We start from the raw sequence: 24,518 nt of genomic DNA, 5'->3' as shown, positions 1-24,518 counted from the left end.
GGTCGACCGAACAGAGGCACGCCGAGGAATGAGGTCAATGCTCCGAAGCCAGGGCCAGCTATTTCTGGATCACTGTCTGAAGAGACCCTCCGAATTATTCGACAGCAAATCGAGGAAACTGTGCATCATGCCGTATCTATGGCAGTGAAGTCCATTTTTGAGGAACTTCAGGCATTGAAGGAGGAGAACAAACAGCTGCACAAGAGAATTCGTGAGCTAGAGGTGTCTTGTCACCTGAAGGTCGATGACCTCGAGCAATACAGGCGCCGACATTCAATATGTATTTTTGGGATCCCGGAGAGTGACAAAGAAGACACGGACCTGCTGGCGCTTGATGTCTTCAACAAGAAGCTGAACGTGCCCGTGACTCTGGCGGATGTCAACCGCCGCATCGTGTTGGAAGGGGTCAACCACCTCAACAAGGGCAAGCTAAACCCAAGGACCGACCCATCATAGTACGACTCTGCAGCTACCGGACCAGGAAGATGATCTTCGACGCTAAGAGGAAGCTGAAGGGTTCCGGCGTCACCATTCGTGAGGATCTGACTGCGGAGCGTCTCAAGATCCTCAACGCTGGGGCCGACTGTCATGGGCATAGGAATGTCTGGTCATCGGACGGGAGGATCAAGATCTCTATCGGCGAGGGAGGATCCAAGAGGGTCAACACAGTCGAGAGGATGACCGACCTTCAAAAAATAAAGGTAAATTAAATCATTTCAGGATTCGATGACTAAGGTGCCCTTCACTACAATAATAGGAAATTCGTATTAATACATTTCACAGTAGATATACCTTGGCATTTTTCATGAGCTGGCTTTCTGTTCTATAAATGAATCTTTCCACTGCTATTATGATTGTATATGAGGCAATTATTTCAAACTAAGAGATCCACATTTGTTAATACTGATTAATAATTTATCTTGATATTAATTCCCAAAACTACATTCAATGCATCAACTACTATACTCCAGAGAGTACTTAGAGAATCATTATCTCTATTCTTACTAATAATTATTACATCTCTTACCAAAATTATTTCCATAATTAATAATTTTCGAAATGCTGAATTTCAAATAAATTGGATGATTAACATACATTATAGATATGGATGTAATCTATAGGTAAAGATAGTAATCTCCTATATAATGATATCTTCTACTGTTGCCACAGCTTGAACAATAGAAGCTAATGTGTGAAGAATTATTGATAGAGCAGAGGGGTGGGTAGTCTGTTCATATGCTTATATAGGGGCTGTGTTTCATTTAACGTTATCTTAGAATTTCATCACTTAACTATTACAGTTCTAAATTTACTACTTTTATCGTTATTGCAACTCCAATAGTTAATTATACTTCTAATACTATATAATATTTTTCACACTTCACCGTTCAATACTATTTAAAACTCATCTAAAATAATCTAGCACTTTCTCCATCGTCTCCTCTACTTCTTATTTTTTCTTTCTCGTTTCTCTTCTTGATCTTATATTTATAATGATTACTTGAATATTGTTGTTTGCGATGATGATTATTATTCTTTTCTATTCTTCTTCTCTTCTTCTTCTTCTTCTTCTTCTCTTCTTCTTCTTCTTCTTCTTCTTCTTCTTCTTCTTCTTCTTCTTCTTCTTCTTCTCTTCTTCTTCTTCTTCTTCTTCTTCTTCTTCTTCTCTTCTTCTTTTTCTTCTCTTTCTTTTTCTTTTCTTCTTTTTCTTCTCTCCTTGATTAATTCAAGATCACAATGCGATGTTCTATTTCTTATTCTATAGTTCAGTTTCATAAGTTCTTGCAATTTGTGCACATTCCTTCTTTCTCTTCTTTTCTTCCCTATTATTATCATTATTTTCCCTGTGATTTTTCCACGTGCTATCCAGCATGTTCAAATGTTTATTTCTCTTTCTATATCTATTTATCTTTCTACCTTTTCTCTTTCTATCTGATTACCTTCTCTAATATCCATATATTATATTATAATATCCATATATTTATCCATATAATATTCGATTCTTTCCCACATTAAATCATACTATTCCTCTTCAATTTAATATCCATTATTATAATACCCTTCATTATAATATCCATATATTTATCCATATAATATTCGATTCTTTCCCACATTAAATCATACTATTCCTCTTCAATTTTATGCGAATATTATTCATTATCAGTTGTATTATGAATCTTTCCTCTATTGATAACTTTCTTCAAAGATTTTTCGTTTTTCTGCTGGCCTCTTCTTCTCTTTTTCAGTTGTTACTGGATCCCATTTCGCTCTATCTCCACCATGAACACGATCTTCCACTACTGGATTTCATCTCTCTCTATCTCCACTTGGACTCGATTTTCCACCACTAGATTCCATCTCTCTCTGTCTCCACTTGGACTCGATCTTCCACTACTGGATTCCTTCTCGCTCTACCTCCACTTGGACCCGATTCTTCCACTACTGGATACCTACTTGCTCTATCTCCACTTGGACCAGATCTCCCACTACCAGTTCTTCCTCAATCTTCATCTTATTCACCATTAGGATTATTCATCACCGAAACTCCACACATCTACATCTTATTGGTTTAGTGAATTTTTGAACTAGTGCTTTAAATAGTGAAGGGAGCCGAACTGTCAAGGCATACTGAATGCACTCGAATCAAGAGACTTTTTCATTAGACTTGACATAACACTCGACCTTCTCATTGTTAGTGATCCCAATGAGGTTGTTCAAGCAGGCCAAATCTCAGTCCCAGCCATTTCTAGACATGATTTGATCTACTGTGTACTTTCCCATAAGATACCCAAGCCAGAACAGAAAATTATCACTTATAGAGACTTCAAAAACTTTGATGAAGCCGCCTTCCTGACTGATGTGGCTCAGACTCCATGGCATCAAATTGAAGCTTTACCCTCAGTTGATGACATGGTCAAGACTTTCGAGAATTGGACTTTGACTTTGTATGACAAACATGCACCTTATGTGACAAGGAGGATTAATAGAAAACGACGAGTACTGTGGATGACTGAAGACATACTTAAGATGATGGGACGTAGAGACAAAGCACATAGAAAATTTAAAAAGACATTTGACTTGGACAGTTTGATAGAGTATAGGAGCCTTAGAAATAGGGTTAAACAGGAATTACGGAACTCAAAGATTAGGTATTTGAATTCGTTTATGACAAACATAGACAAGACTCTAAATCACTTTGGCAGGGAATAAAAGAATTCGGGCTTGGCAACAGAAATCGAATCCACAAATTGACTTACCATTGAATAATATGAATGACCATTTCGTTTCACACTCTAACCAACGCGACGAAGTTGTCATTGCTAATCATATAGATGATCTTGAAGAGCAGGTTACAAACTTAGATTTACCAATCACTGATCAATTTCATTTCCATCCAATCTCAGAAGAAGACACTTTCAGAGCAATTCAATGTATTCATAGTAATGCTATGGGTGTAGACAAAATTCCTATTAAATTTATCAAGAAGATGTTATTTGCTGTTTTACCAACCATTACATACATTTTCAACAAGTCACTTGAAGAAGGCATTTTCCCTGAAAACTGGAAGTTTGCTCTGGTTCGCCCTCTAAATGAAGTTCCATCACCCAATAAAGTTGAGGATTTTAGACCAATCAGTATTTTACCTGCATTGTCCAAAGTGCTAGAAAGACTCATTCTTGCTCAAGTTGTAAAATTTCTAGACAACAAGAGTAAGCTTCATAACTTTCAATCAGGCTTTAGAAAATTCCATTCAACTGAGACAGCTCTGCTTCGTGTCACTGATGATATAAGGTTAGCTATGGACCAAAGAAAATGCACCATCCTTACCCTATTTGATTTTTCTAAAGCATTCGATACTGTTGATCATACATTCCTTCTGAATAAGTTGGCTATTCTTGGTTTCAGTCACAACTCATTAGTTTGGTTTGAATCCTATCTATTAGGTAGGAAACAATGTGTATCTGTCGGTGACAAAAAGTCAACTTGGAATAACGTTATGCATGGAGTACCACAAGGTTCAATTTTAGGCCCTCTCCTCTTCACTTTGTATGCTAATGACCTTTCTTCCATTATCAAATTCTCCAGTTTCCATACTTATGCAGACGACCTTCAAATCTATTTAAGCTGTCCCATAACAAAAATTAATGAAACAGTTGGAATAATGAATCAGGATATCAATTCGATAGTGGAATGGACAAAGAAAAATTGCCTTAAGCTTAATCCATCAAAACACAACCCATTATAATTGGATATTCTCATCTTATAAACAATATTGACCTTGAATCGATTCACAAAGTTAGTGTAGACGGTAATGACATTCCTTACTGTAGCTCAGTTAAAAATTTAGGCATTATTATGAATAATACTCTTGACTGGTCAGAACAAGTGAACAAAACTTGTAAAAAGTATTCTCAGCTATGCATGCATTGAAGAAAATGCACGATATCCTCCCTAGAAACATTAAATTATTATTGGTTCAATCTCTCTTCTTCCCACATTCAAAGTATTGTAATTCTGTTCTTAAAATATATGCAAGTCACTCTGAATGATAAACTACAGCGTTGCCAAAATTATTGTCTACGTTTCGTCTACTCTCTCCAACGCCATGATCATATCACCCCAGCCCACATTGCTAGTTCAACATTGAAGCTTCCCGATCAGAGGCTTTTTCGAATAGTCAAGCTTGTTAGAGATATCTTGAAATACGGTAATCCGAACTATTTTAAAGATGATTTCAAATTTGTCTCTGAAGGTAGGAGGATAGATGCTTCACATACTAGAACCGGAGAAAGTACTTTGAGGATACCCAATCATCGAACTACTATTTTCACAAAATCCTTCTTAGTCAGTGCCTGTCGTGCATGGAATACACTTCCTGTTTCTATCAGGTCTATCGAGAGCCGAGCGAGCTTCAACCTGACTTTAAAAAAACATATTTTGGAACAAATGACTGAAACTGTCCGGCCCTAGAACGATCACATGACAACCATCCCTCACCCATTCCACCAATATAAACCTTTAAACCATGTTATAGGACAAATTGTATATTTATATATATATTATATAACTCATGTTATTTCAATTATCCACTGCATACTGCTGTATATTACTGAAATTTGATAACCCTGATCTACTTTCAGCCTACTTCATTTTATTAATCAATTATTTGATCTTATCTACCTATATAATTATTTTACTTCTCAATTTTCTGTTTTTTTCTCTTCAATATTCATATTGATTAAAACTTTTACAATATTTCCATTAATAAATAAATCCTTAGTTTAATAACGAAATTAACGTTTTGGTAGAGAGTTAGTGGGGAGGATATTTTTAATATTCTTCCCAAAGAATGGACATTCATATGTCCAAAGCTCCGCCAATTTAAGTAGATGCATAACAATATGATTATTATCTAAAGTTATTATATTACAAATTGCTTTTTCATATAATATACAGTTCAATAGTTATTTTCTTAGTCTATATTATGTAAATTCATCTATAACTTTGCTGTATTGTAAGCTATTGTATACAAGTGTATAAGCCAGTATATATTGTAATCTACATGAATAAAGTACTCAATCAATCAATCAATCAATCAATCAATCAAAGTCAGCAGTCTGCGTTCGGCAACAGCATACGAATCTCCCAAGCTGCTGGGCGGCTCCGCAAATGACAAGGCAACAACAAAACGACCAGAATTCACACGATGTACAGACTTCCGAAAATTGACCTCACACTCCAACTCTTCCGGTTTTAGTTGACAACTTGGTGCAGGGCACGATTCCAACTCCCAAAAACGTTCCACAAAACTATCCAACAATGGACTACTAACGAATGGACTACAGATGGCTGTAAAACAATTCGACACATTCGTTGTTGAAGTGAGAATCGGTGCTCTCCCCATCAGAATGTGACCAAAGACACTATTAACAGTCATCAATTCGTGCGATTCACCTATACTAGGACTCCCACGTAGCAAGTGAGGAACTAACTCCGCACCAATGATGCCATCTATTCTACTAGGAAGGTAGAATTTGTCGATTTTCAAGATGATGAAGTTTGGATCTGTCGATTTCACAAGAAGGCAACTTGTTGATGATTTTATCTACCACTGTGGCATCCATCGAAAACTTGACGGTAGGATCCAACTTCGACTGAATCGACACACAAGTACGACCTCGAACTTCACTAGTACCACCACCGAATCCACGAACAACGATTTTCATGGGCTGGAATGGTAGTCTCAAACGCCGACACAATTTGGCTGTAACAAAATGACACTGACTCCCGGTGTCAATCAAGAAACGAACATCACAAAGCTGATCATTACAATCTCGAACATGTGCAGTGACGGTCGACAACACAACGGTTGAATTTTTTACATCGTTGGATGTAGAACAACAACTAATGGGTGATGTGCCACCTGCCTTGGAGTTCGACGAGGACGCAACACCTTCATTGGAACTTGATCTGGAAAAGTGCAATAAAGAATGATGAGATTCTCGACATTGAGCACACTGAGTTTTACTACGACAATCTCTACTCAAATGATCCACATCAAGACAACGAAAACAACAAAACTTTCCTTTAATCAAACAATAACAATCCCAAGGAGTCATTTTCAAGAAACTTGCACAATCTACTAACCGATGACCCGGTTTTGAGCACTTCAGACAATTGGGCCTTTTACTAGATGCATCATTAGATGAATCATTGGATTGAACCACAAACACCTTTGATTTATTATCCTTTTTGTGCCTCATATTAAACGATTCAGTTTGTTTCTCATCAGAAGGAAGAGTCTTTATTTGCTTTTCAATGAACTTGACATAATCGGTATAAGATGGCATAGCCTTGTCACGGACGGCCAATTCAAAATTTCTACAAGAACTTGGATCCAGCAATCTCAAGCCATGATAAAGGAATATCGAGTCTGACAAATCAGTGAGTCGCAATCTCTTCACTGCATTGATTGAACTGCAAAACCCATCCAAAATCGCAATACAACCTGCCTTTGATTCTGATTTTATTGGACGAAATTCAAAAATTTGTTTGAAATAGGCATCGACTTGCGCCCGTGGATCGTTATAGCGGGTCAATAATGCCTGCCAAATTATTTGATAATTGTTAGCCAATGGTGGCAAATGACGACAAATATTTGATGCTCGTCCAGTAAGTCTACTTACAAGATATTGGACCTTCTGCTGATCGTTCAAACTCTTGTTGTCATGTACCAATGCCTTAAATAGTTCATGAAACACCGACCATTGAGTCTGGTTCCCATCAAATTTCGGAAGGTCGATTTTAGGCAGTACCGACTCGGACACGACCGGCTGTGCACTAGCTGCTGAAGCTGCTGAAGATTGAGCAATAGCATCAGTCGCCTCTCTCTGTTTGAGAGTGTTAGCCGCTACTTCAATATACTGAAACAGATCTAGATGTGAGTCGTTGAATGCTACAACATAGTCTTTATTCAACTCAAGTTCCAACTCATTAACCACTAATTCTGTCTTTTCATAATCCGAAATGGTCTGAGACACCCGTGGATACAACACTAAAAATTGCTCAGCAACTTTTGGATCAGAGACATTTTTAGACAGTTCATAAATTCTTTGCAATCTGGCATACAATTGTTCCAGTTTAGCGCGATGAACCCTGATTTGTTTCTGTAATTTTTCCTCCATCTTGAACTCATACACAAAACAATTCAGCCCCGACAATACAAAACAACAGACAATAAAACAAGAATGAGTTCAAAACTAAATGGAAGGAAGAATCACGACTAGTAAGTTATCAAAGTTAAACTTTGATTATCAATTCACAAGATAAGTTACTGCAGAAGACAAAACTATATGATTAGATAATGTTCTTCCAACAACTCACAAACAAACGATAACTTGTTGAATTGAACAATCAAATTCATGCTGTGATTAACCTTCACTAACATGTATAACAAAATGGACAATACAAATTCCAACAAACAAATTCCCGAAAATGAGCACAATGAGCCTAGTTTCAGGAAAATTACAATTTTAACTGAAATAAATATAATTTCAGACAAATACCAATTGACAAGAAACCTTGCTCTAGAACAAGGCTACAACAAACTTAAGTTGAGCATAGATCAGACAATTCTCAACATGCCAACATTGGACAAAATACAAAACTGCTTAATCCAATGTGTGTGAATTAATCAATAAATTACAAATTTAATTCATCACGGTTCGGAGGATCAAAAATGTTCTGAACAAAGCTCAGGCTAGAGCTACTAGAGGACTGTAATTTACTATTTATATAATCACGAGGGGTAAAATTTAATCTTCAATTTGAGCCAGGTTATTTGTACAGTTAAACTCTGCATTAAAGAACAATAAAAAAAGAGCAAAAACTCACCAGATTTAATCCAATATTGTCTACTTGCCCATCGAAGCCTTTATTAGGTGTTTTGGTCAGATTCAGGGAGGAAGAAATCTGGGAAAAAGACAGGTTTTCGCTTCCAGGCTGTTTTTTCGTGTTCAACTTGCAGGCTCTGTATTGTATTTTGAACAAAGCTCAAACTGGATTCTTTATAAATTCAAATTAATTCAATTTAACACTATTTACGCTGTTATATTCATAATTCACACACACGACACTCAAACAATTATTTACAAGAAATTTCCAATCGAAATTACATGACAAAATACAAATTCGGTCTTGCAACAAGACAAGCGAATGGACGAAACAAGAATGACTGGTGAAACAAAAACTGAAAACCAGGATGACCAGGCAAAACAGCTGGACGATCTGCGCTAGCGCAAACAAGCCTGCTATTGGCAGAACTGCAGTCAGGGATTTTGGCGCTACGATTCGAATGCTCTGGCCAGACCAATCTTTGAAAATACTAAAAAAGTTAGCTGCATCTGCACCAGAGTTGTCAGCAAATAGGTTTTCAATAAATTGCGGCAATTTGTTGTCGATATATTGAAAAGTACATCGAAATGTCATTAGCTTGTGGATATCATTGTTTTCAACGATCGAAATTTTGTTCCCCACTCAGTGTGGAGAACACTGAGAATGTTGCCAATAAAATGTTGTCCCTATGCAACTCCACGCTGGCTACGCTCTCTGGACAAAATACAAAATATTGACAATAATGGTTGCTCTACATTAATTGAGAACAGCAACTTGTTCTCTACAAAAAAATTCAGAACGTTTCTTTGAACAACTATTTCCAGACAACATTTTGTTGTTAACTGTGGTGTGAACACAGCTTTTACGAACTAAGTTGCAAAATATAACACGACTGGTATTGAAGGCAGGAATAATTACATAATACGTTAATAATTGAAATAATAATCATGGCTAGAACTATTCTTACCAGGATTTACTCGATGAAATAAGAAGCTTTCCATGAACTGTGGATTTTCACCATGTCTTATTTTACTCTTGTGCTTCTGCTTCTTACTTGGTAAAAGTAGTAATCTCACCTGAAAATGGATAGACTAATCCTCATTTGTATTTTACCATAAATGATAGCGAACATTCGTGAATGACTATGGATTAATTATGATTGAGTTGAGATTTTAAACAAAAATACAGGCCTAAATAATGATATACGGTAGGCCTACCTACTAGAAATAGACAAGTCAGTGAAATGGATCTCATATGATTCGAGGATCTTGTATTTATTCTATAGATAGACCTGAAGCTAGTTGAAAAACGATTTTATCTAAGAGACTTCAAAGATATTTTCAAAATAGTATCCTTACATTTTAAAAACAATCTCAAGTAATTTTTTAAAACCCGCTATTTTTTTCCATTCTATGAAAATTAGTAATAATTAGTATTAGAAAATTAGTAATTGTCATTATTAATTTTCAGTTCTCAAAAGCAAGAGTATAGAATAATTGAATTGAAAAATAAGCAATGAATAGGTCTACCGGTAACCGGTTTTTTTAGAAATATTTGGCTTTAATTTTCACTTCGAAATACACAATTTCATTTGTTGTAGGTACTTCATTCAATCTCCATTTATCAGTTAGTGGTTTTTGTTTGAGTAAACATCAATGAATTCCAATTTTGTACAGACAATACTCAACATAATACCCGAAATAGAAACGTCAAACATCCCAAAACATAGATATGTGGAACAAACTCCATTTCACTCTGGAATGAGACTTTATTATAATGAAATGCCTACAGCCATCAAAAATATAGAATCAGTAATTCAAAAATGCAGTCAAAAAATTTTGATAGAGAAAAGCCTGTGCCATACACAATCACATAATTTGAAAAACAAGAGAATATCATCTGTCCCAAATAACAGAATAACTAAATCTTCAAATAAAATTCTTTAGATTCATGAAATAAGCTCTTAATTTACAAATGTTCATCTATTTTAAGGTTGGAAAGATTCTATATCTGTGATTGGTAGAATCTAGTTTTAGTCAGTCTCAGTATGTCTAAGACCGGCCACTAACGGTAGGACATGCATGCTAAACATGAATGTGTGTACATGCATGTTTACCATGCACATACTGTTGTTCATCATGCATGTACATCAGCCAGAGGCTTCTAACATAAAATAAACAACCAATAACAATGAATAAAGCACCGGATAGTTAAAAATTAGAAAAATAATTAAACCTCAAATAGAGCATAAAATGAAAAATGAACAACTAAAATCGGAAATATATACAAAAACCTAAAGGAACTCAAAAAAAAAGAAGAAGTTTTGGGCAATAGTCTGTTTTTTTCTTTTCTGATCATTGTATTGTTTCTGCTAATATAATAAAAATAAAAAATGTTCCTCGAAGTTTCGCTGTGATCACAGCTGTGATGATGCAACATTGTATGACGTCATGTGTACCATGCATGGTATAGTGCAGGAGTCTCCAACCTTTTTTATCCAAGGGCCACATTGTTAATTCTTGGGAGGCTTAGAGGGCCAATAACAAGGTGGAATTTGACTTGTGGGGACACACACGACGGGGGATTTGGGGGGTGTACAATTATTATATAATATGAGGGTTTCAAGTAATGTTTAAGTAGGAAGAAACAAACCAATTTATTTCATTTTAATAAAAAGTCCAATTTATTGAGTGTAAAAAGCTCATAAGAAAACTTGACAATGCATAAATTTATAAAAAGTTACCATGCTAAAAGAGAATACTCATTTTTAGTGAGAATTTGTTTTCCACTTGAATTGTCCGCCCATTTAGGATCAAACTTTGTGGTTCCGATCATTTCAATTGATTTCAAATGTTCATCTGACAAGGAAGTATTTGGATATTTAACAAACTTCATTTTTGAAAATGTCTGCTCACACTTGTAGGTATAGATCCAAAAAGAGAGAACATAGCTCGAGCATTGTTTATATATTTGTTAAGTCTTTTTCTGGGAGAGAACTGTAAAATGGAAGTAGGTTACCTTCTTTGTAGCGTTCAAACAGGGACATGTACAGTCCGTGCAGACCAGCATTTGCTAATATATCACAATGGTTGATCGCTGCTTGTTTACAACTAATTTTACACTAATTAAGAAATGTAGTGGCTAGTAAGAGAAGAGTACTGAACTCACAGTTGTTGTCAAAAATGTGTATAAATACATATTTTAAAAAATCTGTTGCAATAACTCTCAGCGGGCCGGACAAAATCCATTCGCGGGCCGGATGTGGCCCGCGAGCCGTAGGTTGGAGAGCCCTGGTTTAGTGGTTACCGTTCAATCTAGAATAACCATTGTATTTATGTAGTTATATCAATGCTATAGTAATTATGATGTACTGTGAGAATAAATAGTGTGAATTGGTGACTCACTTGGGTGTGCGTGGAGCCGCCGCGGTCCTTGGTGGGAATGTGGCGCGCCTGCAGCAGGTGCAAGGTCATCTTGCGCATGGGTGCGTCATAGGCAAAGGCCACCTCGATGGCACCGCAGCGGGCCGCAGACTCCGGCCCCACGCCCAGATCGGCCACGTCGAACATCGGCTCCTGGCCCACCACCACTATGCACTGCCAAACAATACAATAGCCTACATTCCATTCATTGTCACAATAACACTCCTGACGCAGCGCTCTCACTAAATTATATTACAGTGTCCCACGAAAGGTGTAGCAGCCGAAGAACATAGAAATTCTCAACCAATAATGTCCAGTGAAATATTCTTATATTTATACCTTATACCTTATACCTTTGAGATATATATAGATTCTTCAATATTCTTGTAAAACACCATAGAAACTATCAGTCAAATTATAATTCTAAGGATATGGTTGAGGGTAGAAAGAAATTTCTAATAAGAAGCTTCAAATGTGTTCCTTTGTTTGAAATTTTTGAACTTTTTATGAGCGCTCAAAGTTGAAAAAAGCATATTCGTCGAACTCAAAGTCTAATTTCAAACAGATTGTAAGATCATAAAAAGTTAATGAACGTCAGAGGAAGAAGTCATATGTATCTTATTGGAAATTTCCTCCTCTTTCCAACCATATCCGTAGAATTTGACTCATAGTTTTCTAGTTATCGACCTTTTCCAAAATCGATGGTCCTCGTCCGTTCTACCTTTCGTGGGACACTGTATGATTATATCCAGTGACATCAGCTTGCTAGAGCTTGCTTTGTAACATTCAATATATTATTTTATGTGGATTAGTTATTCTAATAGAAAAGGCTTTATTAAGCTAGCCTTTGGAGGAAATCTTGGTGTGAAAAAGTATATTCAATGGCCTATATTAAACAATATATCACTAAAATAGACGTAGGCGTATAATATCTAAACCTTTATGACAAACTGGCTGAGGTCATTGAATTGGATGCACTATATAGTAAATTTTTCTCTTTTTTCCGTTTTCCAATATTATATTAATTATGCTTAGATCAGTAATGGGCTAGGTTTGTATCACAGTATGACACCAGGCACGGACAGTGAGCGACTAATAATGTAAATGTGCAATGTAAACCTAAGGCTAAATCTTAGGTTTTACATTATATCCTAATACATTCAGGATACTAGCTGGAACACCAGGAAAGAAGAAGAACGCTGCCATATACTCCCACAATCTTGGTGTCTCAGTTGAGGTCGAGAAGACGTCTTCCGCTTCTCTGATTGGCTCTCGTGGCATTCAAGCTTCATATCAAGAAGGGTGAATAAATAAAGCAGAGTAGTTCTGCTGTTTGATGTTTGAGCTTCCATTCTACTATAATAGCTTGATAATGTTGTGACAACAAAGCTACTATTATAAATAGTAGTACTAGTACTATTTACTATACAATATATACAGTTTATATTGTCCAGTCTATTATTTTTTTTGTAATTTATGAGGAATACACAAATAAAATGAAAATAATTACATACAAGTACCACCGTATATTGTTTGAGTAATTGATAATGCTTTAATAAAATGAGTGATGAAATGAATGATTACATCGTTGTTGGTGGTGGAGGGTGGCACAAGAGGCGTTGCCTCCTCATCATTGTCGTCCTCGATGCTGGACTGCGGCTGCGGCTGCGGTGAGTAAGCGGAGGCTACAAAGGGGCGACGCACCCCGCCACTGCCACCCACATCGGCCACTGCCGCCACTGGTGGCACTCCTACCGCTGTTATTTCGCGGTGACGGATCTGAGCACAATAAAAATTTCACACTCAACACTAAAACTTCTTGAATAATTGAAAAAAATAAGGCTCGGTCGCACAAGAGCCGGTTGAATCTTAATCTTTTCGTCTGCAAATCAAGATTTTGATGGTTTGAGATAGTTTTGAATTTTCTATTCGAGGCCCATTATTCATCTTGTTTGAGATATCGCGTACCTGAAGAGATCTTTGTCTTGAAAATCAATTATAGGCTATCTCAGTCCGGGCAGTGTAAACCTACTTAATGGCATTTTCCAGGATTAAGGATCTTGTAGGGGAAGGTGGTGTTTTGAGCATTCATTTTGTGAATGTTTTATTTTTTATAATGTCGGGAGTGGCCATTCCGAGACCGGTGGTGAAGACCATCAGTGGCCCGAGATCTATAAGGCAAAATTTGCAGCTGAAAGGAATTGATTTAGCTTTATCCTGTACATGTATAAACCAATTCTTTTCTTTATAATTATTATTATAAATGACTTGACTAGTGCTACATTTATTGTATTAAAGGCTGAATGAAAAATTGTTATGAATGAATAAGAAGGAAGTGTATTGTTGGGATGCGACTTACTTGACTGCCGCGTCCGGCCGCTGCTTCGTCTTCGGCGCTGGTTGTGCTGCAACTGCTGCTGGCACTGCTGCTCATCCCCACCCCAACCCCAACACCTACTCCTACCCCTACCTTCCCCTTCTCCGCCAACGACATCAGGTCAGCGCCTTCTTTCAATGGCCTACCACCTGCGCTGATCACATCTGCAAAAATTGTACTAATTAATTATTATCATCTGAAACATCTAACAAATAATAAATCAGGCATATCGTTCATTAACCACCTAGCAGAAACCAAGTGACTAATTTCAGTTAGACACCTTAATCATCGGTCACAGCTGACTAATAACAGTCGTAGGCCTACTGCAATCCTGCTGGCACTGCTGCTCATCCTGGGGGGTGATAGCATAGCAGCCCTGCAACTGTTGCATTCTCCTGTACAATGAATTTTGCCACGTTCTGATTTTCTGCACCATTTCAAATATTTATATTCAATATAATAATTCCAAGATGCCATTCTTAACCAGAGTATGATAATATATTCTTGAAATATACCTTAAAGTTTGAAAAGGGACTAAATGTTTATAAGTGGAATAATCTTTGATAAGTTGCTACTTCTCATGGTATCTTCGGCAATTTGCTTCCTCCACTTCTTTTGATAATGTAGCCAATGCTATTTTTTCTCAGTGAAGAAATTATTCATAAAATTTTGTAAAAGGCATCACTATGATACTTCAAAATAATCGTGAGACCACCGTTTTCCAACTGATGTTTTGTACTATTATTATTCCATTAACTGTTCGTATGCACCTATTGGGATTCAAGCTACTAGAATGCAGATTCTAAGAGAAAACTGTAACGACTTAACTGAATGAAATTAGTGGTTATGATATCAGCTTATATTTTGTAAGGTAATATTGTATAGCCTACAATTAATTTGTATGACAGTCGAGAATCTCAAACAAACTGAATGATTCTCTCATTCTATCAAGTTTATTATTTCATCATACCATAATATAAAAAATGTAATTCATTTATATATATTTATTGGACGTACCAGTTTGTAAAAGAGGTGAGAAGTTTTTGTGCGAAAATGAAGGCCCAGCCTCTACATGCTGGTGATGGCCGTCAAAGAACTGGACTCCAACTCTTGCATTGGCATGAGCCAATAACTGAGGTGCGCCTGCGCTCTGCTGTGATTGCTGGCTGGCCGAGCGCTGCAATCTTCTAAGCACGTCCTCTTCGCTATCCGAGCTCGTCTCTTGCTCCTCATAGCAGTAGGCTCTATCTGCAAGCAGCACCAATCACCAATGCAAACAGACAACTACCAAATGCAGAATATTAACTGAAAGCTTCCAACAAGTACAAATTCGTTCACAATAGTAAAATTTAAGTCACAAAGAGTTTCGGATGGACACGTTAAGTCGTCGGTCCCGGCTACCTGAAAAGTAGTCGTTAGGTCATGTAAGAGGCCAGGTCACACGATATCACATCGCTCAGAGCCATCAATCAATAAGAGAGAAGATTGATATGTTGCCCTCACTTATGAAAGAAGTACAGTAAATTAATCGATTTGTTAATGAGGAAAAGAAAAAAAAATATTCTGCAATCTACGCACTCCGATCTCAAGTGAAGATTGGTAGGCACTTTATATATATAGGTACATTGGTAGAAATGTTGTCTAACTTATAAATAGAATTACCATATGTAATTATGATTATTAGAAACCCTGTCAATGGTGAGAATTTTTGGTATAATAACACTTTTTCTCTTAAAACTTGTTGATTAAACAATCACAGTAACAGAATCAGTGAAGAGTGTTATAAACTTTCATTTTGACCAAAATAAATGTGGAATGGTTAGAAGAGCCTTGAAAAATTGTCACACAGCTTCACAAACGATAAAAATAAACGAAAAACGTAAAAGCATTTGTGATTATATTCGGTACGGTAGGACTACCCTACGAAATCAGCTACGAGAATATGGACGACAAAATAATACTTCCTCATTCCCATTACCAAGCGCTACTCACTAAGTAAATTTGTAAACACTATCATGCAATTCTCTCAAAAGGAATTTTTACTGATGTTAACAATTATATGCTTACAAAAATAAACCATTCATTCATTTTAAAATAGAGGATTTCAGATCAATACCGCACGTGAAGAGAAGAAGATGTATGTGTTTAGTGAAAAAATTGAAGTTTTTCAAGTGATGAGGAAATTATATTGGTATGCCTACTTGAAGAGATGGGAATTTTTCACAAATGTGAAATGAGTATTCCTAATATTAAAGATGCGATAGTGTATTTCTGAGTTATAGTGACTAGAACACTCTCTTGTCAATGAATTTTCAACTGATCAAAATGTTTGTATTAGTATTTTTTTATGAATGATAGGTGAATATAGAACTAAACGTGAAGTAGCTTACCCAAATCTTTTGATCTGGACGTGGCAAAAGGCTCATCACAACAGTTGAGTGAAGAAACACCATAGAAGCACCATTTTTTGTTCAAATATAGGAAGAAAACTAGCAATAAGACTATGAAGGCTGCGACAGCTCCAAGGAATGCTGTTGCTTCTGCGGCCACTGTAACACAAACAAATAAGAAAACATATTTTTTGAATCTGTTTAGACCTTTATAAGCTAAAAATAATCCACAAACAAAATATGGTTTTAATTCATAAGCCTACTATTTTTATATCTTATAATAGTTTAAATGATTATTAATTATTCCAACATTATTGAAAATAGAAAATAGAAAACATTTCAATCAAAATCGTTGCCATTGACATTAACATTATTATTCATCGTCAATTACAGAGAACTATCCTTCGAGAAACGTTAAATTATTAATCGGTGAAAATGAATTCTTAATAAATAAAAACTGCAGTACAATACTCTTATCCGTCGTCAACTCTTTTTTTGCTGAGTTTTTCAGGTGGTGTACTGAATTTAGGCCTAGGCCTACTGGAACAGTAACTGCTAACAATTACAAATATGTCTGGATAGAATCAATTTGTAACTATTGTTAATAATAAAATTAGTAGAAGTGATGGTGAATTTTTAGTGAAATTCGACAATATCTTTGTTTTCTTATTATTGTTAATAATCATAATGAATTCTTGATCACAATCAAGATTGAGAAAAGTATATATCTTACCGGTAGGCTAAAATTTGATTTCTGTAAGCTGTAATTAGAACTGTAGGTATTTATTGATCATTGCAAAATTTTTAAACAATGATCATTTTTGATTCTACATGTACAATATCAATCATTTTGATTATTTTTCCATATCTTACTAGTCGCGAAAAATGCTCAATTGTCAAGTATACGATTGATCATGGGATCCCCCTCCCCCATGATGAATGCTTCATGATGACAGGTTCATCAATGAAAAACATTCAGTAGAATATGTTACTATAGAAGAGTACTCTACTCTTCTATATTGTAGGACCATTTTCGACTACCATTTTTTTTTATATTACTTCTAGTCAAGTAGCACAAAGGGACAGATACAAGAAGTGAGTTCATTTCAAATTCCAAAATACATCTTTGAGATTTTTTGCTGAGGGTGATGCCCACATGAGCTCTAGGATTGTGTGTGGGTAATGAGGCGGATGATAATGAGAGATGAATGCACCTACAGTTTTAGGTGGGAAGCGATTTTACAACTCATCAATCATAATCAGAGGAGTTGACTCAAGCGGTCACCCTTCCAAAAGGAGTAGCAGGCGCATATGTTGCATAAGCGATAGCTTATCAGCGCAACTAACAAACCGCTCCCTATAGACTATATAGTCTACATTCAATTTTCAGGTGGCATAGTAGAGTTGCCCTACAAAGTAGCATGAATTGATGCAGGATGTGATATGATGTGACTATATATAATAGGAAACCTTGCTTACGTCAGTAGAATAGAAACCTTCTAAAATTTAAAATTCTTAGCCTGGTGGAAGCTCTCAACTACTTATCAAGTATTTATACCCAGAACAGACTTATAATATATTATACAGAGTGTTTCAGAAGAGGGGTCGAACATTTTAGGATAATGTTCATGGTTGATAGGAGACTACAAATAATGACGTATTTGAAGTGTCCAAAACTAAGCGGTTATCCTTATAACTGCCATTTTGTTTTTTTCACTTAGGAATTTTTATTTAAAGAACGAAATGTTGTATAGATCTGAAATTCGGCATGAATACTTATGCAATAAAGACTCAACTTTAAAAAAGAAAATAAAAATTGTTCGATGTACATATCCAAAATGGCGACCATTTTTAATTTTTGATTTCAAATTTCACGAAAACCGTTCACTTTACAGAAAATTTACAGTGAACAAAAAGTTGGAAAATTTTATCAAGATTTCAAGGATACATTTATTGAAATTGGTCAGAGAATAGCAAAGAAATTATTTATTTTAGTACAGCATGCATGATTTTGAACAAAAAAGATTACCGTATCTGAGAAACATTGTAAAATCAGCTGGATAGCCATATGTAACCATACCGAGTTTCAAAGCCTCATCTTAAATACAATTGAAATTAAAAATGTAATATTGATGTTTAAATTGTGAAAAGTGGTCATGCATGCAATACGAAAATAATAAATTTCTTTGACCAATCTTAAGGCTGTGCAAAGGCTAAAAATAAACTTTCTATGCCTGATATTTTTTAAGTTTTTGGATTTGTATATCATTGAGCTATCAATATGAAAAAGTTTTCTCAGAAATTTTTTTCCGATCATTACTTTTTGAGATATGAGCGCCTAAAGTTAAAATTTTTGGGACAGAACATTACAAATTTGGTAAGAGATAAATCCATGAGATTTACAGGATAGATTCTTCATGGTATTGTTGATGAAGTAGAACAAAAAATTCTGAAAATATCAATTTTTAAAATAGTTATTATATTCATTAAAAATAAATTTCAGTTGAGTTATTTTTGTTATTTTTGGTAAATTGAATAACTTTTTCAAAAATTAATATTTTAAGAAAATTTTGGTTTTACTAAATCAACAATACCATGAAGAATCCATCCTCTAAATCTCATGAGTTTTTATTTTACCGAATTTGAAGTGTTCTGTCCCAAAAATTCAAACTTCAGGCGCTCATATCTCGAAGAGTAATGATTGGATAAAAATGTTTTCCTGAGAAAACTTTTTCATTTTGATAGCTTGATGATATACAAGTCGAAAAACTTTGAAAAATATCACGAGCAGAAAGTTTTTTTTCAACCTTTGCACAGCCTTGATAAATGAGGTATCCTTGAAATCTTGATAAAATTTGCCAACTTTTTTGTCTCTTGTAAATTTTCTGTAAAGTTAACGGTTTTTTTGAAATTTGCAATCAAAAATTTTAAATGGCCGCCATCTTGAAAATTTACATCAAAAAGTTTTTATTTTATTTTGCAAAGTTGAGTCTTTATAGCATAAATATTAGTACCAAATTTCAAATCAATACATCATTTCGTTCTTGAGATAAAAATTCCTAAGTGAAAAAAACAAAATGGCAGCTATAAGGATAACCGCTGAGTTTTGGACACTTAAAATGCGACATTTGTAGTCTCCTATCATCCAGGAACAATACCCTAAAATGTTCGACACTACTCCTGAAACACTCAGTATAAACAGTGGAGACATTGTGATACTGACATTGTGTTAGGCCTACCTATAATAATATACTGGTTGAGGGTTGAATATATCGCTAAGCCACCTTTGAGCTCCTTTTAGGTAGCCTTAAGGCGAAACACTGCAGGCCCTAGTTAAAAAATTGCCACCACGTAGCGCTTTGAAATCATGCGAAATACTTCATGCTATTACTCGCTCATTATTAGAGTAAAACTTGTTTTGAAAACTGATTTATTTTTGTAATATCTACCATGTGGATTTATTTTTATGTTTTATTTAAACAAAAATAAATTTCTTAATTTCAAAGGGAGCAATTTTTTCAAGAAAAACAGGTAGTCACTTTGAAGATTTGATTATAAAAAATTTTTATCATTTTTCAGCTTGAAGATCGAACCAGTGGTTCCATCGGAATCATATTCACAAGTTTTATCTCTATGATTTTTTATGCGCTCCTACCCTCCACCCCATCGACACGTCACTCAGGCACCTTCCACCCCTACACACAAGTCACTCACCCACCACCCCACCAACAAGTCAGCCTTCATTCTCAGTGCTCAGGCTGGTCACAACTTTTCTTAGTTCTTTAGCTTGTTCACTTGTTGTGATATTGACAGTGATCGTGGCTAGTCCTAGGACTTAGTATTTCCAGACGCACTTCCTGTATAATTCAGATTTCCGTATCTATATATATAAAAGCGAAATGGCACTCACTCACTGACTGACTCACTCACTCACTCACTCGCAGAACTAAAAATCTACCGGACAAGAACGTTCAAATTTGGTAGGTATGTTCAGTTGGCCCTTTAGAGGCACACTAAGAAATCTTTTGGCGATATTTTAACTCTAAAGGTGGTTTTTAAGGGTTTAAAGTTTGTCTTTTAGCATGTATATTCTTCTTATTCCAATATCTTAAAATTATAATTGAAATGTCCATACCATATGTTAATGTAGAACTATAATCTAGAGAGAGGACCTCTTCGAAACAGTTGTTCTGGTAACTAAATTAAAAATTAATTTAGTACTTTGACTCTCTGATGGAATGAAGCATGCTCAAATGAAAAATGCAGGCGAGCGAAGCGAGCCCGCTGATCTCATTTTTGGACGATCCAGTCGTGGTTCCAGGGGGCGGAGCCCCCTGGCTAGACGGATATGGCAAGCGAAGCGAGCCTGACGGCTAGTTATATATATTTCTCTGGCATTTTCGGCCGGTAAAATGGATTCAAGACATACTGTACGGTGAAGGGAAAGAAGAAGTTGGTTCTTTCAGCCAGGAGAATGAAAAGGCGGCTACCACCAGAATGTCATGCTAACAGACTTAGAAGGTTAGTTGATTTAATTTCATATAATTAGATAAATAAAATGTCACGTACTTTAGGCCTACTATAATATCAAGCAAATCATGCTTTGAATAATTAATATTGTTATTATGTAAATATAATTATATTCTCAGTTTGTATTATCTCAAGCAAGGTATTTCGGTATGTATGTTTTTATGTTTGTTAATATGATCAAAGTGAAATCATTCTGCTTAGAAAAACTCATGAGGTTCCCACAATCAGCTAGGGAAATGGAGTCAACGCAGACAGAGTCCCGCATGTCCAGGCAAGGCTAAATACTACAGGAGGGCGCCCGGTATCCTGCAGGCCCCGTTAGAGGCACCATATAAAAGCACCACCCATCAGTACGGTCCACATCACACCTTGGGTTGGCCTAAGAATGAGTAAGAATATGACCAAGGAAGGCCGGCAGATAGAAAAAGAAAGAAAGAATGGCACAAAGCTAAGTTAATAGAAAAAGTGTCATTCTAGAATTGAATGAAAAGTTCCAAAGCATTAAGAATGAGAAGAAGGGCTTTGGAAAGGGGGTCCCTTTTAGTCGCCTCCTACTACAATCGAGGATACTGTGGGTGAATTCTGGTTTTCAACAAATTCTTGAGTACGATGTTTGACTCAAAGCTCCCCCAACCCACAGGGGGCGTGTACAGGTAGGTTACCGTACCTGCTACAGTCAGTCGTGTATCCAGAAAAAAATTTTGGAAGGATCATAACATTGTAGTAGAAAGCACCTAAACTTTTGAAAATATAGCCTACCTTCAATTTGGTGTGATTCTACGCAATTCCACTTGAAAACAAACATTCCATTCAAGTTTTTTTGGTGATCAGTAGACCACTTATTATATCGATTTTCCCTTGAAAATGTCATAGGCCTTTGGATTTTTCATTAAATAACAAATAGAATGCAATGGAATAGAATTTTATTAGTCGTTCAATTGTTAACAAAAAGTAATTTTGTCGAAGGCCTACTCATTATTAGGTAACAAGCTAGAATGCTTAAATTTTGGCTCCAATAAAGCACTATTTCAACCAACTTTGTAGGTTTAGTTTTAACTTGATTAACCATTTTTTCTCCAAATTCACATGCTTTTTCCTTGGGTGTTCAAACTTACCTACATTGTTTTGGAGGGGGGGATAAAATATTTGTTTTTCTCAACTATAAAGGGGATGTGTCCCTCCTGTCCACGGTAGAAACTAAGCCCATTCATCATAGCTGTAAAATGTTCGGGGGTACTCTCTAGAAGAAGCTGCTTGAGCTTTGTTTAAGGATATGCATGGAACTGAATAAACTATAACCAACTAGATCAATATATAAGCTATATTGAATTTCTTCATAATAATAGATGGTGAAAAGTGAACTAACTTTGAAGTGCTATCTGTAGTTTCTCTATCCCCTGCTATCTAGTCCCTATGCACTAGATCACTCACTGTCTATAAGAAAATAACTCATTATTATTATCATTGCAGTGCTATTCTCTGATCCCTTATATTATATTTCTCGACTTACATAGTACAATATAACGAAAATATGGTAATAGATGCTAATTTTTTGGCTGATCCAGTCTCAAAAAAATGCAGTTTCCATTTCGGGGGGATGCATCCCCATATCCCCCTCCTGGATACGCCACTGGCTACAGTGAGATCCTAGTCATACTGAAATAGCTCCGTGAACTTGTAGAGCACAAGTCCGAAAAAATTGACAATAAACTACGAATTTTGTGTCGGCAGAATATCCAAGAATTAAATTTTGTACAAGCACCGGTTTCTTTTACACGCATTTGAAGTTGCGGTCAAGGTCATTTTCCAATGCTAATTTCCCTATGCTGGAAGTGTGAACTTGTAGTGCACATGTCAGAATAAATCCGAAAAAAATGACAATAAACTACGAATATTGTGTCGTCTGAATATGCAGAAATTGAATTTTGTACAAGCACCATTTTTTTAGACGCTTTTGAAGGTGGAGTCAAGGTCATACATAAATAAATAAATAAATAAATAAATAAATAAATAAACCTTTTATTGCAACTTTTACAGTATTTACCTATTGGTACATGGTAAAAATAAAATAAAAATTTCATGGTTGCAAATCAGCTTCCGCTGAGGTTACTTCTTTGGTTGGCACCAAATGAAATATGAACATGATAAATAACATTCACTTTTGAAATTTAGTCTTTGTATAGCCAAACACCGCCGTACACCTTCTTCATCCTCTCCCATTCCGTCCTCTCCTGTGCTACCCTCTGCCATGTTGCTCCACCGCAGACTCTCCTAAATTCCTCGTCCCATCTGTTGGTTGGTCGTCCTCTGCTTCTCTTCAGTGTTCGTGGATACCAGTCTATTATCTTCTTTGTCCATCTGTTGTCTTTTGTTCTCGCTATATGTCCTGCCCAGTTCCATTTTCTTTCTACTATCAACCGTCCTATGTCCTCAACCATTGTCTCTTTGGATATCCATATTTTCGTCTTTTTATCACTTTTAGTAACTCCCAACATGATCCTTAGCATTGCTCTCATACTAGTTCTCATTTTCCTGATAATTTTTCCTGTGAGAGTCCATGTTTCACAGCCATACAACATAACTGGGATTATACACATCTGAAGTAATTTTCGCTTATTTTCCATAATAACCGTGGAGCGGAAAAGGTGATTAAATCTTTTAAACATTGACCATCCCAACGCAATTCTTCTTGTGATTTCTCCCCATTGACCGTCTTTTCCAATTCTTTGCCCTAAATATATGAAGCTGTTGACATTTTCGATAATTCTTTCTTGGTTCAAATCAATTACTTCATCTGCTTGACAATTGAAACTCATAACCTTTGATTTTTCAAAATTTACTTTAAGGCCTATTTGTTTTGTTTCTTCCATCATCTCATTTAACATATCCTTAACTTCACTTGCACTTCTTCCTATAAGAACAATATCATCGGCAAATTTCAAGCAGTTCAACCTCTCCCCATTGATATCTATGCCTCTATCTTGCCAGTCTAAATTTTTGAAGGTTGTTTCTAAAACGGCATTAAATATTTTAGCAGATGGAACATCACCTTGTCTTAATCCTCTTTTCACACGTATCTCTTTACTCTCTCCTCTTACTGAACATTCTAATTTCATATTCCCATATATATATTTAAAAATTTGTAAATATTCATCTTCAACACCAAGTCCAGCTAACGTATTCATAATAGCGTTGGTTGTTACACTATCGAATGCTTTTTCAAAGTCGATGAATAGTAGGACCATTTGGAAATTGTATTCCCTCGCCTTTCGTATCAATTCCAGCAGTACTAAGATATTGTCTAGTGTAGAGAAATTTTTCTTGAATCCGGTCTGATCGTTCTGTGTTGCGGCATCTAAATTTCTTCCTATTCTTTATGTTATTATTGCAATGAAGACTTTGTAA

General features: G+C 35.8%; 1 protein-coding gene across 2 annotated transcripts in view; it reads right to left on the bottom strand.

The window, feature by feature from the left end:
* The window catches only part of LOC111057070 (synaptotagmin-14), a 69,601-nt gene that overhangs the window by 27,099 nt on the left and 17,984 nt on the right, over positions 1 to 24,518 (bottom strand). Inside the window, exons 2-7 of one of the 2 annotated variants that reach the window (XM_039427534.1) lie at positions 16,584 to 16,742; positions 15,211 to 15,441; positions 14,176 to 14,357; positions 13,401 to 13,595; positions 11,799 to 11,990; positions 9,362 to 9,485 (exon numbers count right to left, since the gene is read on the bottom strand). In XM_039427534.1, the coding sequence (XP_039283468.1) occupies positions 9,362 to 9,485; positions 11,799 to 11,990; positions 13,401 to 13,595; positions 14,176 to 14,357; positions 15,211 to 15,441; positions 16,584 to 16,742 (1,083 nt within the window). The remainder of the gene's footprint in view (positions 1 to 9,361; positions 9,486 to 11,798; positions 11,991 to 13,400; positions 13,596 to 14,175; positions 14,358 to 15,210; positions 15,442 to 16,583; positions 16,743 to 24,518) is intronic. The other variant, XM_039427535.1, reaches the window with a different exon arrangement.

This window comes from Nilaparvata lugens, chromosome 4 (genome assembly GCF_014356525.2).
Source record: "Nilaparvata lugens isolate BPH chromosome 4, ASM1435652v1, whole genome shotgun sequence".
Classification (NCBI taxonomy): domain Eukaryota; kingdom Metazoa; phylum Arthropoda; class Insecta; order Hemiptera; family Delphacidae; genus Nilaparvata; species Nilaparvata lugens.
Note: the sequence above shows the minus strand (reverse complement) of the source record. Positions and strands in the feature narration are given on the sequence as shown.